The sequence below is a fragment of the Xenopus tropicalis genome, chromosome 9 (genome assembly GCF_000004195.4).
Source record: "Xenopus tropicalis strain Nigerian chromosome 9, UCB_Xtro_10.0, whole genome shotgun sequence".
NCBI classification, from domain to species: Eukaryota; Metazoa; Chordata; class Amphibia; order Anura; family Pipidae; genus Xenopus; species Xenopus tropicalis.
Genome location: NC_030685.2, coordinates 88,173,760 through 88,193,527, shown reverse-complemented (window position 1 = coordinate 88,193,527; position 19,768 = coordinate 88,173,760). Strand labels below are relative to the sequence as shown.

General features: G+C 51.0%; 1 protein-coding gene across 11 annotated transcripts in view; it reads left to right on the top strand.

Annotated features, from left to right (window-relative positions):
• Nucleotides 1–19,768, top strand: part of kalrn (kalirin RhoGEF kinase) — a 72,250-nt gene that overhangs the window by 30,480 nt on the left and 22,002 nt on the right. For 5 of the 11 annotated variants that reach the window (XM_031892637.1, XM_031892639.1, XM_031892635.1 and 2 more), the window contains 11 exons: nt 6,425–6,696; nt 7,858–7,959; nt 10,111–10,203; nt 11,097–11,227; nt 12,128–12,194; nt 12,279–12,382; nt 15,105–15,174; nt 15,313–15,399; nt 16,168–16,260; nt 17,311–17,361; nt 18,177–18,254. In XM_031892637.1, coding sequence (XP_031748497.1) covers nt 6,425–6,696; nt 7,858–7,959; nt 10,111–10,203; nt 11,097–11,227; nt 12,128–12,194; nt 12,279–12,382; nt 15,105–15,174; nt 15,313–15,399; nt 16,168–16,260; nt 17,311–17,361; nt 18,177–18,254 — 1,148 coding nt within the window. 11 annotated transcript variants of the gene reach the window in all.

Below are 19,768 nucleotides of genomic sequence, written 5' to 3'. Positions count from 1 at the left end.
TGTGCCACTGTGACAGAATGCTCTGTTATACAGATAGCTAGAATCTCAGCCATAAAGCAGGGCAGGACTGCTGCTTACAATGGGGGGGGATCAGATAGGATCTGTGCCACTGTGACAGAATGCTCTGTTATACAGATAGCTAGAATCTCAGCCATAAAGCAGGGCAGGACTGCTGCTTACAATGGGGGGGGATCAGATAGGATCTGTGCCACTGTGACAGAATGCTCTGTTATACAGATAGCTAGAATCTCAGCCATAAAGCAGGGCAGGACTGCTACTTACAATGGGGGGGATCAGATAGGATCTGTGCCACTGTGACAGAATGCTCTGTTATACAGATAGTTAGCTCAGTGGGTGAGATTTAGGAATGGGCACAGATGGAGGGACAGAGGTTATGAGAGACTGGAGGGCCCCATATAACCCACATTCAGTGCAAGGTTAACTTCCCCTTTAATATCAGTTAAATGCTGAAATGACTAGAAGTTCTGCCAATCGGGGGCCCAACGGAACATACGGAGACTGAAGAGCTGCCTCTCCCCCCCCCCCCCCCCTGTGTTTACCCTCTTCCCTACTTGACCCCCGTGTGCAGGGCAATACCTCCCCCCTATTTAATCATTCCCCCCATGGGGGCAGCACAGATCCAGGAGGGCAGATGGGAAAGGGATCAGTGGGTTCTGCTTGTCCATCATCAGCTCCCTGTACAAACTACAAAGGGATAAGAGGGGGCTAACGAGGAGCAGATTTGGGCCGGTTCCTCCCGTTTATCCTGTATAATGGCTGCCATGTGTGTGCGGCAGCCCCAGCGGCTGCCCTGTTATTCTCTCTATATAAATATATACAGGAGATCTGAGCCTTCCCTAACCAGTCCCAAATGTTTTACCCCTCCCTGGGGTCCTGCCATGGCTACTGCCCCCTTTGGGCTCAAATAAAATACTGAAATAGGAGCAGAGTCAATAAAACTGCCCCACCTGTCAGCAAAGCATTTGCCCCCTCCCCTTCTCCAGCGGTTTAAAGGGCAAGTAAAAAAGAAAATAGAAGCCGCAATAAGTTCATTATAGTGGGAGACTTTGCCTTTAGCCCTGGGGAAGCGGCACAACTGGACCCCCCCGAGCCCGGTGATGGCGGCCACATTGGGCTGTAAGCACTCATTTTGTGGCTATTGGTTTTGCCCCAGGGGGGGCTCCAACAAGGCGCTCGGTGTCCCAGTAACTTCACCCACAGTTTCCCGGATCAGAATCCGTTTCATTCCCAGCAAAGCACTGACCCAAAACTGTGGGGCCATCGGGGGCAGGTTAGGGGGGGATGGGAGAAAATGCCCTTGGTGCTGCCCCTGCTGGGGGGGGGGTCACTAAAGGCAATCATTTCCATTTTTAGATGAAAAAAAAAATTATTTATTTGCTTTCATGAATAATTTATACTCTGTGGCTGATTAATTGCTAATGAGCATGCGTATACGCCAGCCAATCACAGTCTTGACACTTATCGTCCCCTTACTGGGCACATAAGCTGCCAAGTCGGTCTTAAGCGAGTGGTTAACTGTTAGTACGTTATAGAATGGCCAATTCTAAGCAACTTTTCAATTGGTCTTTATTGTTTATTTTGTATCGTTTTTGAATTATTTCCCTTCTTCTTCTGACTCTTTGCAGCTTTCAAATGGGGGTCACTGACCCCGGCAGCCAAATCCTATTGCTCTGTGAGGCTCCAGTTTTATTGTTATTGTTACTTTTTATTCCTTATCTTTCTATTCAGCCCCTCTCCTATTCATATTCCCATCTCTCATCTAAACCAATCCCTGGTTGCTAAGGTAACTTGGACCCTAGCAACCAAAACCTATTGCTCTGTGAGGCTCCAGTTTTATTGTTATTGTTACTTTTTATTCCTTATCTTTCTATTCAGCCCCTCCCCTATTCATATACCAGTCTCTCCTTGCAACTTTACTTTAGCAGCTCCCTGGTTGCTAAGGTGCTTAGGACCTTAGCAACCAGAGAACTGCTGACATTTCAAATTGGAGAGCTGAACAAAAAGCAAAATAATAGAAAATGAAGACCAATTGCAAATTATCTCTCTACATCAGACTAAAAGTTAACCCAAAGGCAAACAACCCCTTAGGGAAGGTAGCTGAATAAGGAAGCTTAGCTAAGGCAGAACAATGGAAACCACTGAACCCTGACGTCCCTGTATAGGAGCCGGGGCTGTAACGGGGCAGATAGTTGGGCAGAGCCGTTACCTCTCTGAGGTTTTGTACATAAATATGTCACTGTGGGTTGCGGCTTTTGAATTCCTTTGTCCGGAATAATCTAGAACCCGTGCCTGTGTGTGCGCTGAGCTAGAACAGCAACAACAGTGGAAAGGTTCCGTGGGGTGGGTCGCTGGGAGTTGGAACCCACATCGTCGGGGCAGGAAGTAACGTTACCGACCCGGGGACTTTGGGCTTCAGAACCGGGGGCCGTTGTTGGCAGGCAGAATTGGGTCGGGGGGGTCGACAGGAAAAGCTGGTTCTTCCCAACCAGAAACCTGTGAGACCGGAATCAGCTGCGTGATGGAAGGAACAAAGGGTAAATAATCTCTGCGCACAGTCCTGGGGCGGCGGGGGGGCCCCGGCCAGTCTCTACTGATCCCCTCACTGCTGGGGGAACAGCTGGGCCCGGTGTCTGTGTGGGGTTCCCCCTGGTACCCCAGTTCCTCCTGGTATCCCAAATACATACTGGCCCCTATTGGCCCCAGGGTGTGTGATTGGCCCCCAGGGTGTGTGATTGGCCCCAGGGTGTGTGATTGGCCCCCAGGGTGTGTGATTGGCCCCCAGGGTGTGTGATTGGCCCCAGGGTGTGTGATTGGCCCCCAGGGTGTGTGATTGGCCCCCAGGGTGTGTGATTGGCCCCCAGGGTGTGTGATTGGGCCCAGGGTGTGTGATTGGCCCCAGGGCGTGTGATTGGCCCCCAGGGTGTGTGATTGGCCCCCAGGGTGTGTGATTGGCCCCCAGGGTGTGTGATTGGCCCCTCAGCGTGTGATTGGCCCCAGGGTGTGTGATTGGCCCCTCAGCGTGTGATTGGCCCCAGGGCGTGTGATTGGCCCCCAGGGTGTGTGATTGGCCCCAGGGTGTGTGATTGGCCCCAGGGTGTGTGATTGGCCCCAGGGTGTGTGATTGGCCCCAGGGTGTGTGATTGGCCCCAGGGCGTGTGATTGGCCCCAGGGCGTGTGATTGCCCCGGGGTGTGATTGGCCCCAGGGCGTGTGATTGGCCCCAGGGCGTGTGATTGGCCCAGGGTGTGTGATTGGCCCCAGGGTGTGTGATTGGCCCCAGGGTGTGTGATTGGCCCCAGGGTGTGTGATTGGCCCCAGGGTGTGTGATTGGCCCCAGGGTGTGTGATTGGCCCCAGGGTGTGTGATTGGCCCCAGGGCGTGTGATTGGCCCCAGGGCGTGTGATTGGCCCCAGGGCGTGTGATTGGCCCCAGGGCGTGTGATTGGCCCCAGGGCGTGTGATTGGCCCCCAGACAAGCAGATGTGCAGAGCGTTACCGGCTGCCGGTTCCCCCCAAACATTGCTGCTTTATATTATATTTATACATAAATAGATCTAAATCTGCATTTTTACTTCCCCTTTAAATCCTGGTGGGGGGGGGGGCAGAATTCCTAGAAAGCACAATACCCCCTTTCTACTGTATGTGCCTTACTGCTGGAGGGTCCCAGCTTATCATAAAGCAGGTCTGCTCTGCCGGCCAATCAGGAGCCTCTCCCCAGGCTGAGGACATAACTGCCCCATTCATTACCCCCTCCCCAAGGGTCACACCACACAATACCCTCCCAATAATCAATAGGGGCAGCAAGACTTTCTCATGACACAGGGATCTCACTGGGGGGCTGGGGGGGTCACAAGCTTTATGGGAAAGGCCAATTCAGTGTCGTTGTGAGAGGCGACTGTCTGCTATTGCCCCCAAGCCCCCCCCTAAATGAATCACCCTTTCCTATGCTGATGGTGAGATCCCCTTTCCTCCCCACCCCCAATGAATCACTCATTCCCCCTCTCTTGGTAGGGAACCCCATAACCTGACTGCCCTTACAGTAAGGAACCCCTTCCTATGCTGATGGTGAGATCCCCTTTCCTCCCCACCCCCAATGAATCACTCATTCCCCCTCTCTGGGTAGGGAACCCCATAACCTGACTGCCCTTACAGTATGGAACCCCTTCCTATGCTGATGGTGAGATCCCCTTTCCTCCCCACCCCCAATGAATCACTCATTCCCCCTCTCTGGGTAGGGAACCCCATAACCTGACTGCCCTTACAGTATGGAACCCCTTCCTATGCTGATGGTGAGATCCTCTTCCCTCCCCACCCCCAATGTATCACTCATTCCCCCTCTCTTGGTAGGGAATCCCATAACCTGACTGCCCTTACAGTAAGGAACCCCTTCCTATGCTGATGGTGAGATCCCCTTTCCTCCCCACCCCCAATGAATCACTCATTCCCCCTCTCTTGGTAGGGAACCCCATAACCTGACTGCCCTTACAGTATGGAACCCCTTCCTATGCTGATGGTGAGATCCCCTTTCCTCCCCACCCCCAATGAATCACTCATTCCCCCTCTCTTGGTAGGGAATCCCATAACCTGACTGCCCTTACAGTAAGGAACCCCTTCCTATGCTGATGGTGAGATCCCCTTTCCTCCCCACCCCCAATGTATCACTCATTCCCCCTCTCTGGGTAGGGAATCCCATAACCTGACTGCCCTTACAGTAAGGAACCCCTTCCTATGCTGATGGTGAGATCCCCTTTCCTCCCCACCCCCAATGTATCACTCATTCCCCCTCTCTTGGTAGGGAATCCCATAACCTGACTGCCCTTACAGTAAGGAACCCCTTCCTATGCTGATGGTGAGATCCCCTTTCCTCCCCACCCCCAATGTATCACTCATTCCCCCTCTCTGGGTAGGGAATCCCATAACCTGACTGCCCTTACAGTAAGGAACCCCTTCCTATGCTGATGGTGAGATCCCCTTTCCCCCCCACCCCCAATGTATCACTCATTCCCCCTCTCTGGGTAGGGAACCCCATAACCTGACTGCCCTTACAGTAAGGAACCCCTTCCTATGCTGATGGTGAGATCCCCTTTCCTCCCCACCCCCAATGAATCACTCATTCCCCCTCTCTTGGTAGGGAATCCCATAACCTGACTGCCCTTACAGTAAGGAACCCCTTCCTATGCTGATGGTGAGATCTCCTTTCCTCCCTACCCCCAATGAGTTTTTGTTTATTGTTTGGGGGAATATCGTGTGAATCTGGGTTGGTTCTGGATCTACATTTGTGGGTCGGTTTCAGGCAGATGCTGCCGGAATCTGTCCCTCAGCAAATACCAAAGGCTCTTTGGTCGCTCAGCCCTTAATAATAATGTACATATTGTCTGTGGGTAAGTGGCTGTGCCAGAAAAGGGCCATCATTTATTGTGAAAATGATAGTTACAACTGTCAATCAACTATGGATTGGGAAGGTTATTGGCTGAGCCTTAACTCCCAGAATTCTCCTCTGTTGTGTGTGTGTGTGTGGGTGGGAAAAACTGTTTGTTACAAACCCATCAGTTAATAGAGCTTCTCCAGCAGAATCCTGCATTGTAATCTGTTTTTCCCATGGGGCTAGCCATATTCTTCATTTCCCAGGGTGCCACAGCCATGTGACCTGTGCTCTGATAAACTTCAGGCACACTTTACTGCTGCGCTGCAAGTTGGAGTGATATCCCCCCCCCCCCCTCCCCCTCCCCCCCAGCAGCCGATCAGCAGAACAATGGGAAGGGAGCAAGATAGCAGCTCCCAGTAGGTATCAGAATAGCACTCAATAGTAAGAAATCCAAGTCCGGCTTGGGACTCCTCCAGTTACATGGGAGTAGGAGAAACAATAGGTTAGCTGAAAGCAGTTCTAATGTGTAGCGCTGGCTGAAAGCTCAGACTCAGACACAAGGCACTGAGATGGCGCCTACACACCAATATTACAGCTACAAATACATTTGTTGGTTGAAGAATAAAAGGTTAAATGGCAGAGGGAATTATTTGCTGTGTAACTGTGTCATTTAGAGATAAAAAATAACCTATAAAAATCATGACAGTGTCCCTTTAAGAGAGTGAGTTGTGGGCGGGACACTATGAAGGAGACCTTGGGTTCTATCCCCCCCCAGGCACCAGCCTTTACCCTCCTTGCCCTCCCCGGGCATTGTGTCCACTCAGCTGTTTCTGTGCCCGGGTTATCAGTAGAGATAGTGGGACTGTGTTTGTTCCATGCTGGAGAAATTAACCCTTTCCCTCCAACAGCGATGGGGCAGAGGCTGAATACATTAATGGCCCGAATGCTGTTATTATTATTATTATTATATATATCTGTATCTGATTGCACCCTTCTGCATAATCTTTGGTTCTGACCCAGTCTGTTCCCTTCTCCTTTAGATTCATTTTCTGTCTCCGCGGCGGAAAATGGGGGGAAGTCCGAGTCGGTGGCCAATCTGCAGCCCCAGGCGTCCCTGAATTCTATCCACAGCTCCCCGGGCCCCAAACGCTCCACCAACACCCTAAAAAAGTGGCTGACGAGCCCTGTGAGGCGACTGAACAGCGGGAAGGGCGAGAGCAACATCAAGAAGCAAAAGAAAAGAGACGGGCGCAACCTCGGCTCCCCCAGAGCTGGGGACGAGACCACCCCACAGGGAGACAGCGCCGATGAGGTGGGTACGGGGAGGGGTGGGAGGTGGTTAAAGGGGTTGTTAGACATTAATATTTATTGCAATTGGTCTTTATTTTATTTTTTTGGGGTTATTTGGCAGCTCTCCAGTTTGGAATTTTAGTATCTATCTGGTTGCTATGGTCTTGTTGATCTTAACAACCAGGCAGTGGTTTAAATGAAAGACTGGAATATGAATAGGAGAGAATAGTAATAAAAAGTAACAGTATTAATACACATGTAAGTGCACAGTCAGTAGTGTTTGGCTGTGGGGGTTAAGGTGAACCGCCCCTTTAATTACGCAGTCAGGGTATAAATCTCCCCCTATATATCCAGGGTTGGGGTCCCAATGGGACACTAGTGGCAAAAACCCTAGTGGGCCCCACAGCCTCCCCCGATCAACCTGCTCTTTATTGGCCAATCCTGGTGGTCATGTGACTGACTCTACTCTACGCACAGCAGCCGTATCCTGCTTTATGGCAGGGAGTCTGCATATTCACTGGGCTCAAGGCAATAGGCTGATCTGCATTTACAGCACTGCAGGCTGGTGGGGCCCATGATTGATTCGGCTAGGAGAGGCAGGGAAAATAAAAGCACGAGAATGTTTAAAGCGCAATCATTTCAAAATAACGGGAATTAACCCTGTGTAGTTGTGTCCAGTTGTTCTGTGTGTGTCGGCTGAGTGGGGAGAGTGGGAGTTGCGGCGCGGGGTGGGGGCAGGGGGAGGGTATTTCCTGCAGGACAAAGGGGGTTATTCATATCTGAGCGCTGGGCTGGTCAGGAGGTTATCACACAGAAACTACAGCTGACTTCATATGAATGGGGACAATAAAATGTTAATGACACGCTCCACATCTCCTTATTATATGCCTTCAGGTACTGGGGAAAAAGGGGTTACTTGATACTTTGTACCTAATGCGATTGCACAAAGTGTTGCTTCAGTGTAACAGAAGTCAATGACATGAGTGGGAGTGACCGGGTACCCAGGAACGCATTGTGGTACCCCCAAAACATTGATTAAATAATATATTTCTATTTCTGTGCTGCACCGGGCCCTGGAGAAGCCCTGCCTGTTTCTATTGTTGCCCCCTTTGCTGGTTGGGGGTCATTTTCCAGTATTCCCCTTCCAGACGTGGCCCCCAAACTGTTTCTATTGATGTTTCAGAAGGGCAAGAAGGGGTGGGACGAAGAGGCTGACGACGAATCCCACACTCCGCTTCCTCCGCCAATGAAGATCTTTGATAATGACCCCACTCCGGACGACAAGGTATGAAGGGCAATTTATGGATCAGTTGGGGGGGGGGGTCTAGGTATCTGGGCTCAGCCCAGCGGAGATGGCTGTTTTTAGCTTTTGCTACACTCAGTAGGCCAGCTCTTGGCAAAGGGGTTGGTGGAAGATTTGAGACTAGTAGTTCATCAACAGCAGGTCAGGCTCTGGGGATGTATTGGGAAATGAATGCTTTACGTTTGTATCCATATATTATACAGCTAGGGGGCCATGTCATGTGTTTATATAATAACTTAGAAGCTAAGGTTGGAAAAAGACACAAGAACCTTATTAAGGGTGAAGACACACTGAGCTACTAGTTGCAGCTACACACGGCTACAGAAACAGACAATGCTGATTATTTACTGATAATTGCCCCTACGTGTGAGGGAATTCTCAGTACTGTCCATGGCAGGGGATTTTCTGGCGTTTAGTAGCTGCTACTAAGTAGTTCCGTGTGTCACGGGGAAAAACCCAATGGGTTCCGCCAACCCAGACCCAATCCCTGCCCTCCCCCATCACTCCCCGCTGCCCTTCCTCCCCCAATCATGGCAAATGTATAAGGGGCACGTGGGGTAAGATGGCCCCTGGGGTAACAGCCCCAGTGGGTACTAAAACACCCCAGTTTGACCCATGATGCACCTGGGTTTATTCTGACCAATAAGACTTAGCACTGGAATCAGCAGGTAATATAATGAGCAGCACTGAGCCCCGCATAATAACTTTACCCCCCACAGCCCCAATACATAATGACTAATGCCCCCCCTGGCATTTGACTGAACCCACAGATTGCCAGTCCGGGGCTGCCATAAGTCACAATGCTGCAGAATTGGTTGCCCTATGTACTATTGGGCTTTGGGGCAACTGCCTAGGGATAGGTCTATTCTCATGAGTGCCCCCCCAGCAGCTGCTGTGTTTTCCCCCCCTACAAAATAATATATTTAACCTTGAACCAATGCGGATCCTTTAGGGGCAGTGTCGGACTCGGAGACCCCATTCTTTTCTGGAGGGGGGAAATCTGCAGCTTTTCGGTTTCCTTCCAAGGGTTAATCTGTTTAAATGGATTTTCTGGGGATTTAGGGACATTTCTGGAACAGAACAATAAGGATTAAGCAAATCTGTACAGTGACAAGTGGGGGCACCGGCTTATTGCCAGTCTAAGTGCCAGTCTCTATGGTTTCTATTCTGCCCTGTGCCAGGTAAATGGACGTTTGGGGGCCCTCCAGTTCTGTGGCTAGCAGAAAATCTGGGGGGCCCCATTCCCCGTTGCTCTTAGGGCTCCAGTTCTGCCTCGTTGACAAGGTCACATAGTCATGTAATTAGGGAGCCGCTGATTGAAGGCCTAATTACTGGGTGATTTCTGCCCGAGTCCTTTGGGACTTTCCCCGGAAGGTAACGATCACCTGAGATCCGAGGGTTAATTAAGTGACAGGGGCCAGAGAATGGCGTCTTTGTTCCGCCAGTATCACCTGAGCGCAGGTAATTCAGCATCTTATGGACCCGCCCCCTGCCCCTTAAGGGGAAGTTAAACCCCGTCATACAAAATATTCATTAATCATTTTCCAGTCCCCGGGGGTTGGGGGGGGGGTCACCGGATACAATTAGGTTTAATTAAGTCTCGATGATACCGTCGGCCCCTCCTCATTAATTACCTTCGCTGGAATTCACCTCCATTGTTTAGTGCAAACTGGAAAGGAATGTGGAAAATGGTTTCTGCCAGTTCCGGCCCCTCCCACAAGAGGGCGATGACATGAAATGTAATTTCTAGTGGGACGTTGCCCAGACCCTTAACCTCCCGACCTAAGAGGAGACTGCTCAGGGATAACACTTGGGGCCCAGCAATTAGATACCCTAGTATATGCCTCTCTGATTGGCTGCTTTGGTGGTGGAATCTGTTTGACAGAAAGGGTTAAATTGAAGATTCTCTGGGCGCCCTGTTGCACGGCACTCTGCTTCCCCCCAGCCCCGGGGCCAATCACTAACCCCGCTGACAGTTTGCTCCCTCCCTGTAGATTGGACGTTTGCACCCCACTAATTTTTTCCTCGTTTCTTTTCCTTTAACCCCTCGCCCCCCGATCCTCCTGTCTCTTGCCCTCTCTGTGCTGCGACTCCTGCTCGCCCGCTTTCCCTTTATGTGCCCCGGGCTACCAGTCCTCCCTGCTTGTGGTCCGGCAGAGCTCAGCGGAGGTGCCTAGTGCGGCTGAACTGGTCACTGCCATAGAGAATCTGGTCAGGAACAAGATGGTAAGTGGGAACGGCACAGGATTAACCCTTTCGGCGCCAGGCAGGACCAACCTATTTGCCATTTTGTGTCCCGCTGTGTCTTGTCTGTGATGTATCACTGGCCAATGGGAGAACTAGAAATCTCTGTCAGAGGAACCATTAATATATCAGATCCCAGGAAAATCTACTCAGAGAAACTTCTTCTTTGACTTATTTCAGATTTGGTTTTGTTCTGTTAATGTTCTATACACTGCATAGATATTCCCCTGTACTAAGCACAATTCATCAGGAACAGCCCCCTAAGTTTGCCCATAGCCTGTACAGAGAGATACCATAAAACTATGGCACATAGGGATTCCCCTGTACTAAGCACAATTCAGCAGGAACAGCCCCTAAGTTTGCCCATAGCCTGTACAGAGAGATACCATAAAACTATGGCACATAGGGATTCCCCTGTACTAAGCACAATTCAGCAGGAACAGCCCCTAAGTTTGCCCATAGCCTGTACAGAGAGATACCATAAAACTATGGCACATAGGAATTCCCCTGTACTAAGCACAATTCAGCAGGAACAGCCCCCTAAGTTTGCTCATAGCCTGTACAGAGAGATATCATAAAACTATGGCACATAGGGATTCCCCTGTACTAAGCACAATTCAGCAGGAACAGCCACTAAGTTTGCCCATAGCCTGTACAGAGAGACACCATAAAACTATGGCACATATGGATTTCTCTGTACTAAGCACAATTCAGCAGGAACAGCCCCCTAAGTTTGCTCATAGCCTGTACAGAGAGACACCATAATGGATTCCTCTGTACTAAGCACAATTCAGCAGGAACAGCCCCCTAAGTTTGCTTGTACCCATTTCTTTCCCTGTATCTAACACAAGCCCAATATTGTTTTTCTTTTCCAGACCATTGACGGAGGTTCTTATCGGGGCGCACAGAACATAAATGAAGGATTTGTGAATGAGGGTTTGGCCCCCTCGCCAGCTCCCAGGAACCACGAAGAGGAGCAAAAAGCCAAAGCACTCAGGGGCAGGATGTAAGTCCCCCCAACAGACCAATCAGATTGCTAGTAAAGGCCCAAATAGGCTCAATTGTAGTCAACGTTGGAGGCAGATTTCCTTATGGACCCCAAGTCCCAAACAAATTTAGCATTTAAATTGCATTTCAGTGTCCAGTTGTCCTTTGTGTTATTTTCCTTATTGCTCCTCATTGTCCCCCGGTGCAACCCCATGATTCCTGCTGCCTCACCCCCATAGAGGGCTTTCAGGCCCAAGCTGATTGGCTAATGAGCAATAGAAAAAAAACATTCCAGTAAATCCCGTCCCATTATTTACTACCTCTCACTTGCCCCAGCTCCTGTAAATGCCCCTTCCCTTTAGGTTCCTGTTGTTTCCAGACTCCCCCATTATAAACCCATACAGGGGGCTATAGATAAGGACAGGACCCCCAATCCATTTGCATTTCCAGACCAACCTGTAGGGGGAGATACTTGCCTGAGGGTCTCATTTCCCAGCATGCCCCTGATGTGGGTGTAACCCTTTCCTGCCCTGTAAGTCTGGGGAGGAGGCTGTTCCCTACAGAGTGGCCCCCTGCCAGCAGCACCCCGGGTCTGAGGGAACAAAGGAACATCTCTTCTGGAGGATAAATAATAACGCTCTGCTGTTATCACTGGGGTAGGACAGTGGCGCCATTGTCTCTGCCTTTCCAGCTGCTGCAGAACCTCCAGCTTCAGAACAGAAGCACCCCAATAGTACCCAGCACCCATAAACTACCCTAATACTCATCTGCACCCACAAACAACACCCCACAACCCTCTAGCTGCCCATAAACTGCTCTCTAGCACCCATGTTGGGCACTTTAATGCCACTTTGTACCCCCCCCAGCCTACCCCGGTGCCTGCGCCCACATTGTGACCCGTTTGCATCTCTGCCCTCAGGTTTGTACTGAATGAGCTGGTACAGACGGAGAAGGACTATGTCCGGGATCTTGGGTTTATGGTAGAGGTAAGTGCCCCCCGAGACTGGCATGTGGGCAAACTGACGGTTCCTTCCCATTGGCACGAGTGACCGAGCCTCTCTGTTTTACAGACGTACATCCCCAAGATGGAGGAGAGGGGGACCCCGGAAGATATGAACGGAAAAGACAAGATCGTATTCGGCAACATCCACCAGATCTACGATTGGCACAAAGAGTGAGTGCGGATAGAGATTTGCCCCCCCTTTCCCTATGTGCCCCCTCTCAGTGCCACAACTCTATAGGGCACAACTATAGTGTCATTGGCACAAAGAGTGAGTGCGGATAGAGATTTGCCCCCCCTTTCCCTATGTGCCCCCTCTCAGTGCCACAACTCTATAGGGCACAACTATAGTGTCATTGGCACAAAGAGTGAGTGCGGATAGAGATTTGCCCCCTCTTTGCCTATGTGCCCCCTCTCAGTGTCTATAGGGCACAACTATAGTGTCATTGGCACAAAGAGTGAGTGCGGAGAGAGATTTGCCCCCTCTTTGCCTATGTGCCCCCTCTCAGTGCCACAACTCTATAGGGCACAACTATAGTATCATTGGCACAAAGAGTGAGTGCGGATAGAGATTTGCCCCCCCTTTCCCTATGTGCCCCCTCTCAGTGCCACAACTCTATAGGGCACAACTATAGTGTCATTGGCACAAGTGGTGATGCTCCTGTTCCCTTTAGACACCCATTAAACCCACATTGGGGCAATAGTAACAGTGCCTGTATGTACAGACTACACCGGTTTCTGCACAGCCATGCAATCGCCATTTCATTTTTCAGTTGTTTCATTTTTTGTTCAGCAGCTCTCTGGTTGCTAGGGTCCAAATTACCTTAGCAACCAGACAGTGGTTACTTCTTGGAATCCCGTTCCCAGCACCCAGAGGCTTTTGGACCCACGTGCAGAATCTCGCCCAACTGGTTCCCTTGTGTGAAACCCAAACCTGCCGTCTCCTCCCTCAATTGCCCCACAGAGAATTGTTATCATTAGTAATTTCCCAAATTCCTCTGCACACACAATGTGCTACACAGCCGGGGGCGGAGCATAAGCACTGTAAGGGTTAACAAGGTCAGGGAAGGGGTTAAAGAATAAATGGCTCTTTTTATATTTCACTCAGTCCTTTTCATTGGCTGCGGGGGAACAATCGGCGTCTGTTCCTCCCGATCCTACATTTCAACATCTATTAATTCCACAAGTTTATCACCTCGTCCTCCCAGAGCCCAGTGTGTTATGTGCTGCCCCCCAGCATCTAGCCCCCCCCAGCATCCAGCGCCCCCCCCCAACATCCAGCCCCCCCCAATTATCCCAGATATGGTGGGAACGTCACGCGCTCTAACCGCAGCCTTTCCCTTTATCTCCTCCAGCAAAGGAACTGGCAACAAACGTCCGAAATTAGAAAATGTCATCAAAATATTTTTGTTCTATAAATTCTTTAACCAACTCAGTCCCACTGAGTTTCAGCAGTCACCCCACTATAGTTCCAGGGGTACCCCGGGCACAAATAAGCACTCACCCCAAATCCCCCCCTAACTGGCCTTCAGGCTGGGCCCCCTTAGCCCATAACAAGGTTACAGATATATAGAAACATTGGGGTAACAGTCACCCCGCTATAGTTCCAGGGGTACCCCGGGCACAAATAAGCACTCACCCCAAATCCCCCCCTAACTGGCCTTCAGACTGGGCCCCCTTAGCCCATAACAAGGTTACAGATATATAGAAACATTGGGGTAACAGTCACCCCGCTATAGTTCCAGGGGTACCCAGGGCCCAAATAAGCACTCACCCCAAATCCCCCCCTAACTGGCCTTCAGGCTGGGCCCCCTTAGCCCATAACAAGGTTACAGATATATAGAAACATTGGGGTAACAGTCACCCCGCTATAGTTCCAGGGGTACCCAGGGCACAAATAAGCACTCACCCCAAATCCCCCCCTAACTGGCCTTCAGACTGGGCCCCCTTAGCCCATAACAAGGTTACAGATATATAGAAACCTTGGGGTAACAGTCACCCCGCTATAGTTCCAGGGGTACCCAGGGCACAAATAAGCACTCACCCCAAATCCCCCCCTAACTGGCCTTCAGGCTGGGCCCCCTTAGCCCATAACAGGGTTACAGATATATAGAAACATTGGGGTAACAGTCACCCTGCTATAGTTCCAGGGGTACCCAGGGCACAAATAAGCACTCACCCCAAATCCCCCCCTAACTGGCCTTCAGGCTGGGCCCCCTTAGCCCATAACAAGGTTACAGATATATAGAAACATTGGGGTAACAGTCACCCCGCTATAGTTCCAGGGGTACCCAGGGCACAAATAAGCACTCACCCCAAATCCCCCCCTAACTGGCCTTCAGGCTGGGCCCCCTTAGCCCATAACAAGGTTACAGATATATAGAAACATTGGGGTAACAGTCACCCCGCTATAGTTCCAGGGGTACCCAGGGCACAAATAAGCACTCACCCCAAATCCCCCCCTAACTGGCCTTCAGGCTGGGCCCCCTTAGCCCATAACAAGGTTACAGATATATAGAAACATTGGGGTAACAGTCACCCCGCTATAGTTCCAGGGGTACCCAGGGCACAAATAAGCACTCACCCCAAATCCCCCCCTAACTGGCCTTCAGGCTGGGCCCCCTTAGCCCATAACAAGGTTACAGATATATAGAAACATTGGGGTAACCGTCACCCCGCTATAGTTCCAGGGGTACCCAGGGCACAAATAAGCACTCACCCCAAATCCCCCCCTAACTGGCCTTCAGGCTGGGCCCCCTTAGCCCATAACAAGGTTACAGATATATAGAAACATTGCAGTTAACCCCATATTACCTGTAGGACACACCCCCGTGGCACCCAATAGGCCAGGTTACATTCTGCCCCGGTCTCTAATTGGCTGATTATTATTTTGCAGCTTTTACTTGGCAGAACTAGAGAAATGCCTATTGGAGCCGGAGAGGTTGGCGCAGTTATTTATAAAACATGTGAGTATTTCCAAATCTCTAGTTTGCCCCCTTCCCCACCTGTTTCTGCCCCTGTACCCCCTGGTTTCTCCCTTGGGTTGGGCGCCCCACACAGCGGGGTATCAGGGAAGCGACCAATCAGTGCTTGTGTTCCTGTAGGAGAGGCGGCTGCACATGTATGTGGTTTATTGCCAAAACAAACCGCGCTCGGAGTTTGTCGTTGCCGAATATGACGCCTACTTTGAGGTAAGGAACTTTATTTGCACCCTATGGCACCCTATTGTACCCTATGGCACCCTATTGTACCCTATGGCAGCCTATTGCACCCTATGGCACCCTATGGCACCCTTTTGTACCCTATTGTACTCTATGGCACCCTATTGTACCCTATGGCACCCTATTGTACCCTATGGCACCCTATTGTACCCTATGGCAGCCTATTGCACCCTATGGCACCCTATGGCACCCTTTTGTACCCTATTGTACTCTATGGCACCCTATTGTACCCTATGGCACCCTATTGTACCCTATGGCACCCTATTGTACCCTATGGCACCCTATTGCACCCTATGGCAGCCTATTGCACCCTATTGCACCCTATGGCAGCCTATTGTACCCTATGGCACCCTATTGCACCCTATGGCAGCCTATTGCACCCTATGGCACCCTATTGTACCCTATTGCACCCTGTTGCTTTATGGCGCTGCAGATTCCAGTTTATTGCCCGGCCCAATCTGCCTGTGGGGCTCAGTGTAATTAGGGTTTAATTGAAATAATATAATAGAGAATCCAGCAGCAGGAGTTGTTTGGGTACAGTTGTGACTCCCAGCACCCTCAGCTAACAGCAATGGGAACAGTTGTGTCTCGCTTTATGGCAGGGACTCTGGTCATATAAGCAGTTTGTTAAGGGGAACCTGCTGGGAATATCTGGGGGGCACCAGACTTATATATTCCTGCCGTGGATCCGCCCCATTCGCTGACGGCCCGGTACTGATGGTTCTGTTTGTTTGTCAGGATCTCATGCAGGAGGTGAATCCCAGATTTACTGTCAGTGATTTTCTCATCAAACCGATCCAAAGGATAACTAAGTACCAACTGCTGCTAAAGGTGAGTAGGTTCCCTGCCCCTCCCCCTGTAAGCTCTAGTCCCGCCCACTGCTTGCATTACAGACTCCTTGCCCCTCCCCCTGTAAGCTGCTATCAGCGCTCTAGTCCCACCCACTGCTTGAGTCACAGACTCCTTGCCCCTCCCCCTGTAACCTGCTATCAGTGTTCTAGTCCCACCCACTGCTTCAGTTACAGACTCCCTGCCCCTCCCCCTGTAAGCTGCCATCAGTGTTCTAGTCCCACCCACTGCTTGAGTCACAGACTCCTTGCCCCTCCCCCTGTAACCTGCTATCAGTGTTCTAGTCCCACCCACTGCTTCAGTTACAGACTCCCTGCCCCTCCCCCTGTAAGCTGCCATCAGTGTTCTAGTCCCACCCACTGCTTGAGTCACAGACTCCTTGCCCCTCCCCCTGTAACCTGCTATCAGTGTTCTAGTCCCACCCACTGCTTCAGTTACAGACTCCTTGCCCCTCCCCCTGTAAGCTGCCATCAGTGTTCTAGTCCCACCCACTGCTTGAGTCACAGACTCCTTGCCCCTCCCCCTGTAACCTGCTATCAGTGTTCTAGTCCCACCCACTGCTTGAGTCACAGACTCCCTGCCCCTCCCCCTGTAACCTGCTATCAGTGTTCTAGTCCCACCCACTGCTTGAGTTACAGACTCCCTGCCCCTCCCCCTGTAAGCTGCCATCAGTGTTCTAGTCCCACCCACTGCTTGAGTCACAGACTCCTTGCCCCTCCCCCTGTAACCTGCTATCAGTGTTCTAGTCCCACCCACTGCTTGAATCACAGACTCCTTGCCCCTCCCCATATAAGCTATCACCAGTCATCAAGCCCCGCCTACTTCATATATCACAGACACCCTGCCCAACCCCCTGTAAGCTTCCATAAGTGTCTTCTCATCCTGCCCACTGCTTGAGTGACAAGCTACCTGCCCCTCCCCTTGTAAATCAGCATCCACATTTTCTAGCTCCACCCACTGCTTGAGTGACAGGCTACTTGCCCCTCCCCCTATAAGCAGACTGTTAACTCTTGCCTTTCCGTTGTGTTTCAGGACTTCCTTAAGTACAGTCAGAAGGCGGGTTTGGAGTGTTCAGAAATCGAGGTACGACCCACGGAACCATTCGATTTGAATGATAGCTCCTCCCACTTAATATGCAGCCAATGGGAATGGAGCAGTATATTCTCACACTTGGCCCTGGAATTAACCCTTTCTATTTGAGAGGCTGGTTCATTTCAGGAGTCAGAACCAGCAGTGGGAACAACAGAACGGGACAGACTTGGGTTTTGGGGTTCCGGAAGCTTCAGATTTGGCTCCTCCTCTCGGAGTGAGAGCTGCGCATATTATTATGTTTATTTGTTAATTACAGGCTCGTTTGCATGTTATATTGCTCTGTGCCTAACGACTCTAATCAGTTGGACTCGTGCCCCGTGTAACTGCCAGCTAATATCTCACTTAGACTCCGCCCCCTGCGCAGACTAGAATACAGTACTGTTTGTTTTGATATGCAAATCAGCCAATAGGGAAGGATCTAAGCAGGAGGCGGAGCTAATTTGCCCAAGGGGAAAGGCGAGGGTTAATCCTAAATGTACTTAACCCATTCTGTGCCTTCTGCACAGGGTTAATGCCCCCGGGGGGGGGATGTTTGGAGCCGGTGGTGGTTATTTTGGGAGCAGAAACCGCTGGGCACTGTAAATACCCCGGGGGCGGGGCTTATTCTTAGCTGTTTGGCTTCTATTTATGGGTTCTGCCCAAACCCACAGTCACCGGGTTGGATTTGCCTAATTACAGGCCGTTGGTGGAACCGGCGGATCTGAGTCCGTGGCACAAACCGCACTGTACAGTAATGTTGCCCCATCTGCCCCCCCGGGACCCCCCAGCGCTACTTTCACTGACTGTTCTTTTCTCTTGGGCCACAGAAAGCCGTGGAACTAATGTGCCTTGTCCCGAAACGCTGCAACGACATGATGAACCTGGGGCGCCTGCAGGGATTCGAGGTAATTCTGTCGTATATATTGGGGTGCCCTTAGCAACATAAATACGTGTCGCCCCCCTCATCAGCCCCAGGGAAGGGGCAAATGTGGCATAAACTGCTGCTGGAACAGATGGCGCAGTGACCCCAGTATTTCATGGCGCAGTGACCCCAGTATTTCATGGCATGGCGCAGTGACCCCGGTATTTCATGGCACAGTGACCCCAGTATTTCATGGCACAGTGACCCCAGTATTTCATGGCACAGTGACCCCAGTATTTCATGGCACAGTGACCCCAGTATTTCATGGCACAGTGACCCCAGTATTTCATGGCGCAGTGACCCCGGTATTTCATGGCACAGTGACCCCAGTATTTCATGGCGCAGTGACCCCGGTATTTCATGGCACAGTGACCCCAGTATTTCATGGCGCAGTGACCCCGGTATTTCATGGCGCAGTGACCCCGGTATTTCATGGCGCAGTGACCCCGGTATTTCATGGCCAGTGACCCCGGTATTTCATGGCGCAGTGACCCCAGTATTTCATGGCGCAGTGACCCCGGTATTTCATGGCACAGTGACCCCAGTATTTCATGGCGCAGTGACCCCGGTATTTCATGGCGCAGTGACCCCGGTATTTCATGGCACAGTGACCCCAGTATTTCATGGCACAGTGACCCCAGTATTTCATGGCGCAGTGACCCCGGTATTTCATGGCACAGTGACCCCAGTATTTCATGGCGCAGTGACCCCGGTATTTCATGGCACAGTGACCCCGGTATTTCATGGGCAGTGACCCAGTATTTCATGGCGCAGTGACCCCGGTATTTCATGGCGCAGTGACCCCGGTATTTCATGGCGCAGTGACCCCAGTATTTCATGGCGCAGTGACCCCAGTATTTCATGGCGCAGTGACCCCGGTATTTCATGGCGCAGTGACCCCGGTATTTCATGGCGCAGTGACCCCGGTATTTCATGGCGCAGTGACCCCGGTATTTCATGGCGCAGTGACCCCGGTATTTCATGGCGCAGTGACCCCGGTATTTCATGGCGCAGTGACCCCGGTATTTCATGGCGCAGTGACCCCGGTATTTCATGGCGCAGTGACCCCGGTATTTCATGGGGCCAGTTCATGGCGCAGTGACCCCAGTATTTCATGGCGCAGTGACCCCAGTATTTCATGGCGCGGTGACCCCAGTATTTCATGGCGCAGTGACCCCAGCATTTCATGGCACGGTGACCCCGGTATTTCATGGCGCGGTGACCCCAGTATTTCATGGCACGGTGACCCCGGTATTTCATGGCGCGGTGACCCCGGTATTTCATTTATGTTGTTTATAATTCTCAACAAATTGCAAATTCACACAATACCCCTTTCTGTATAATATGATATTTTGGGTACAATTTCCCCTTTAATCTGCTTATCGGGAGCAGGAGTAGAAATGCAGAGAAATGCAAAGCGCTTGGGTATAAGTATTAATATTTAACCAGAATTATTTGCACATTAACCCCCGCTGGTTATTACGGGAAGGTCGGCTC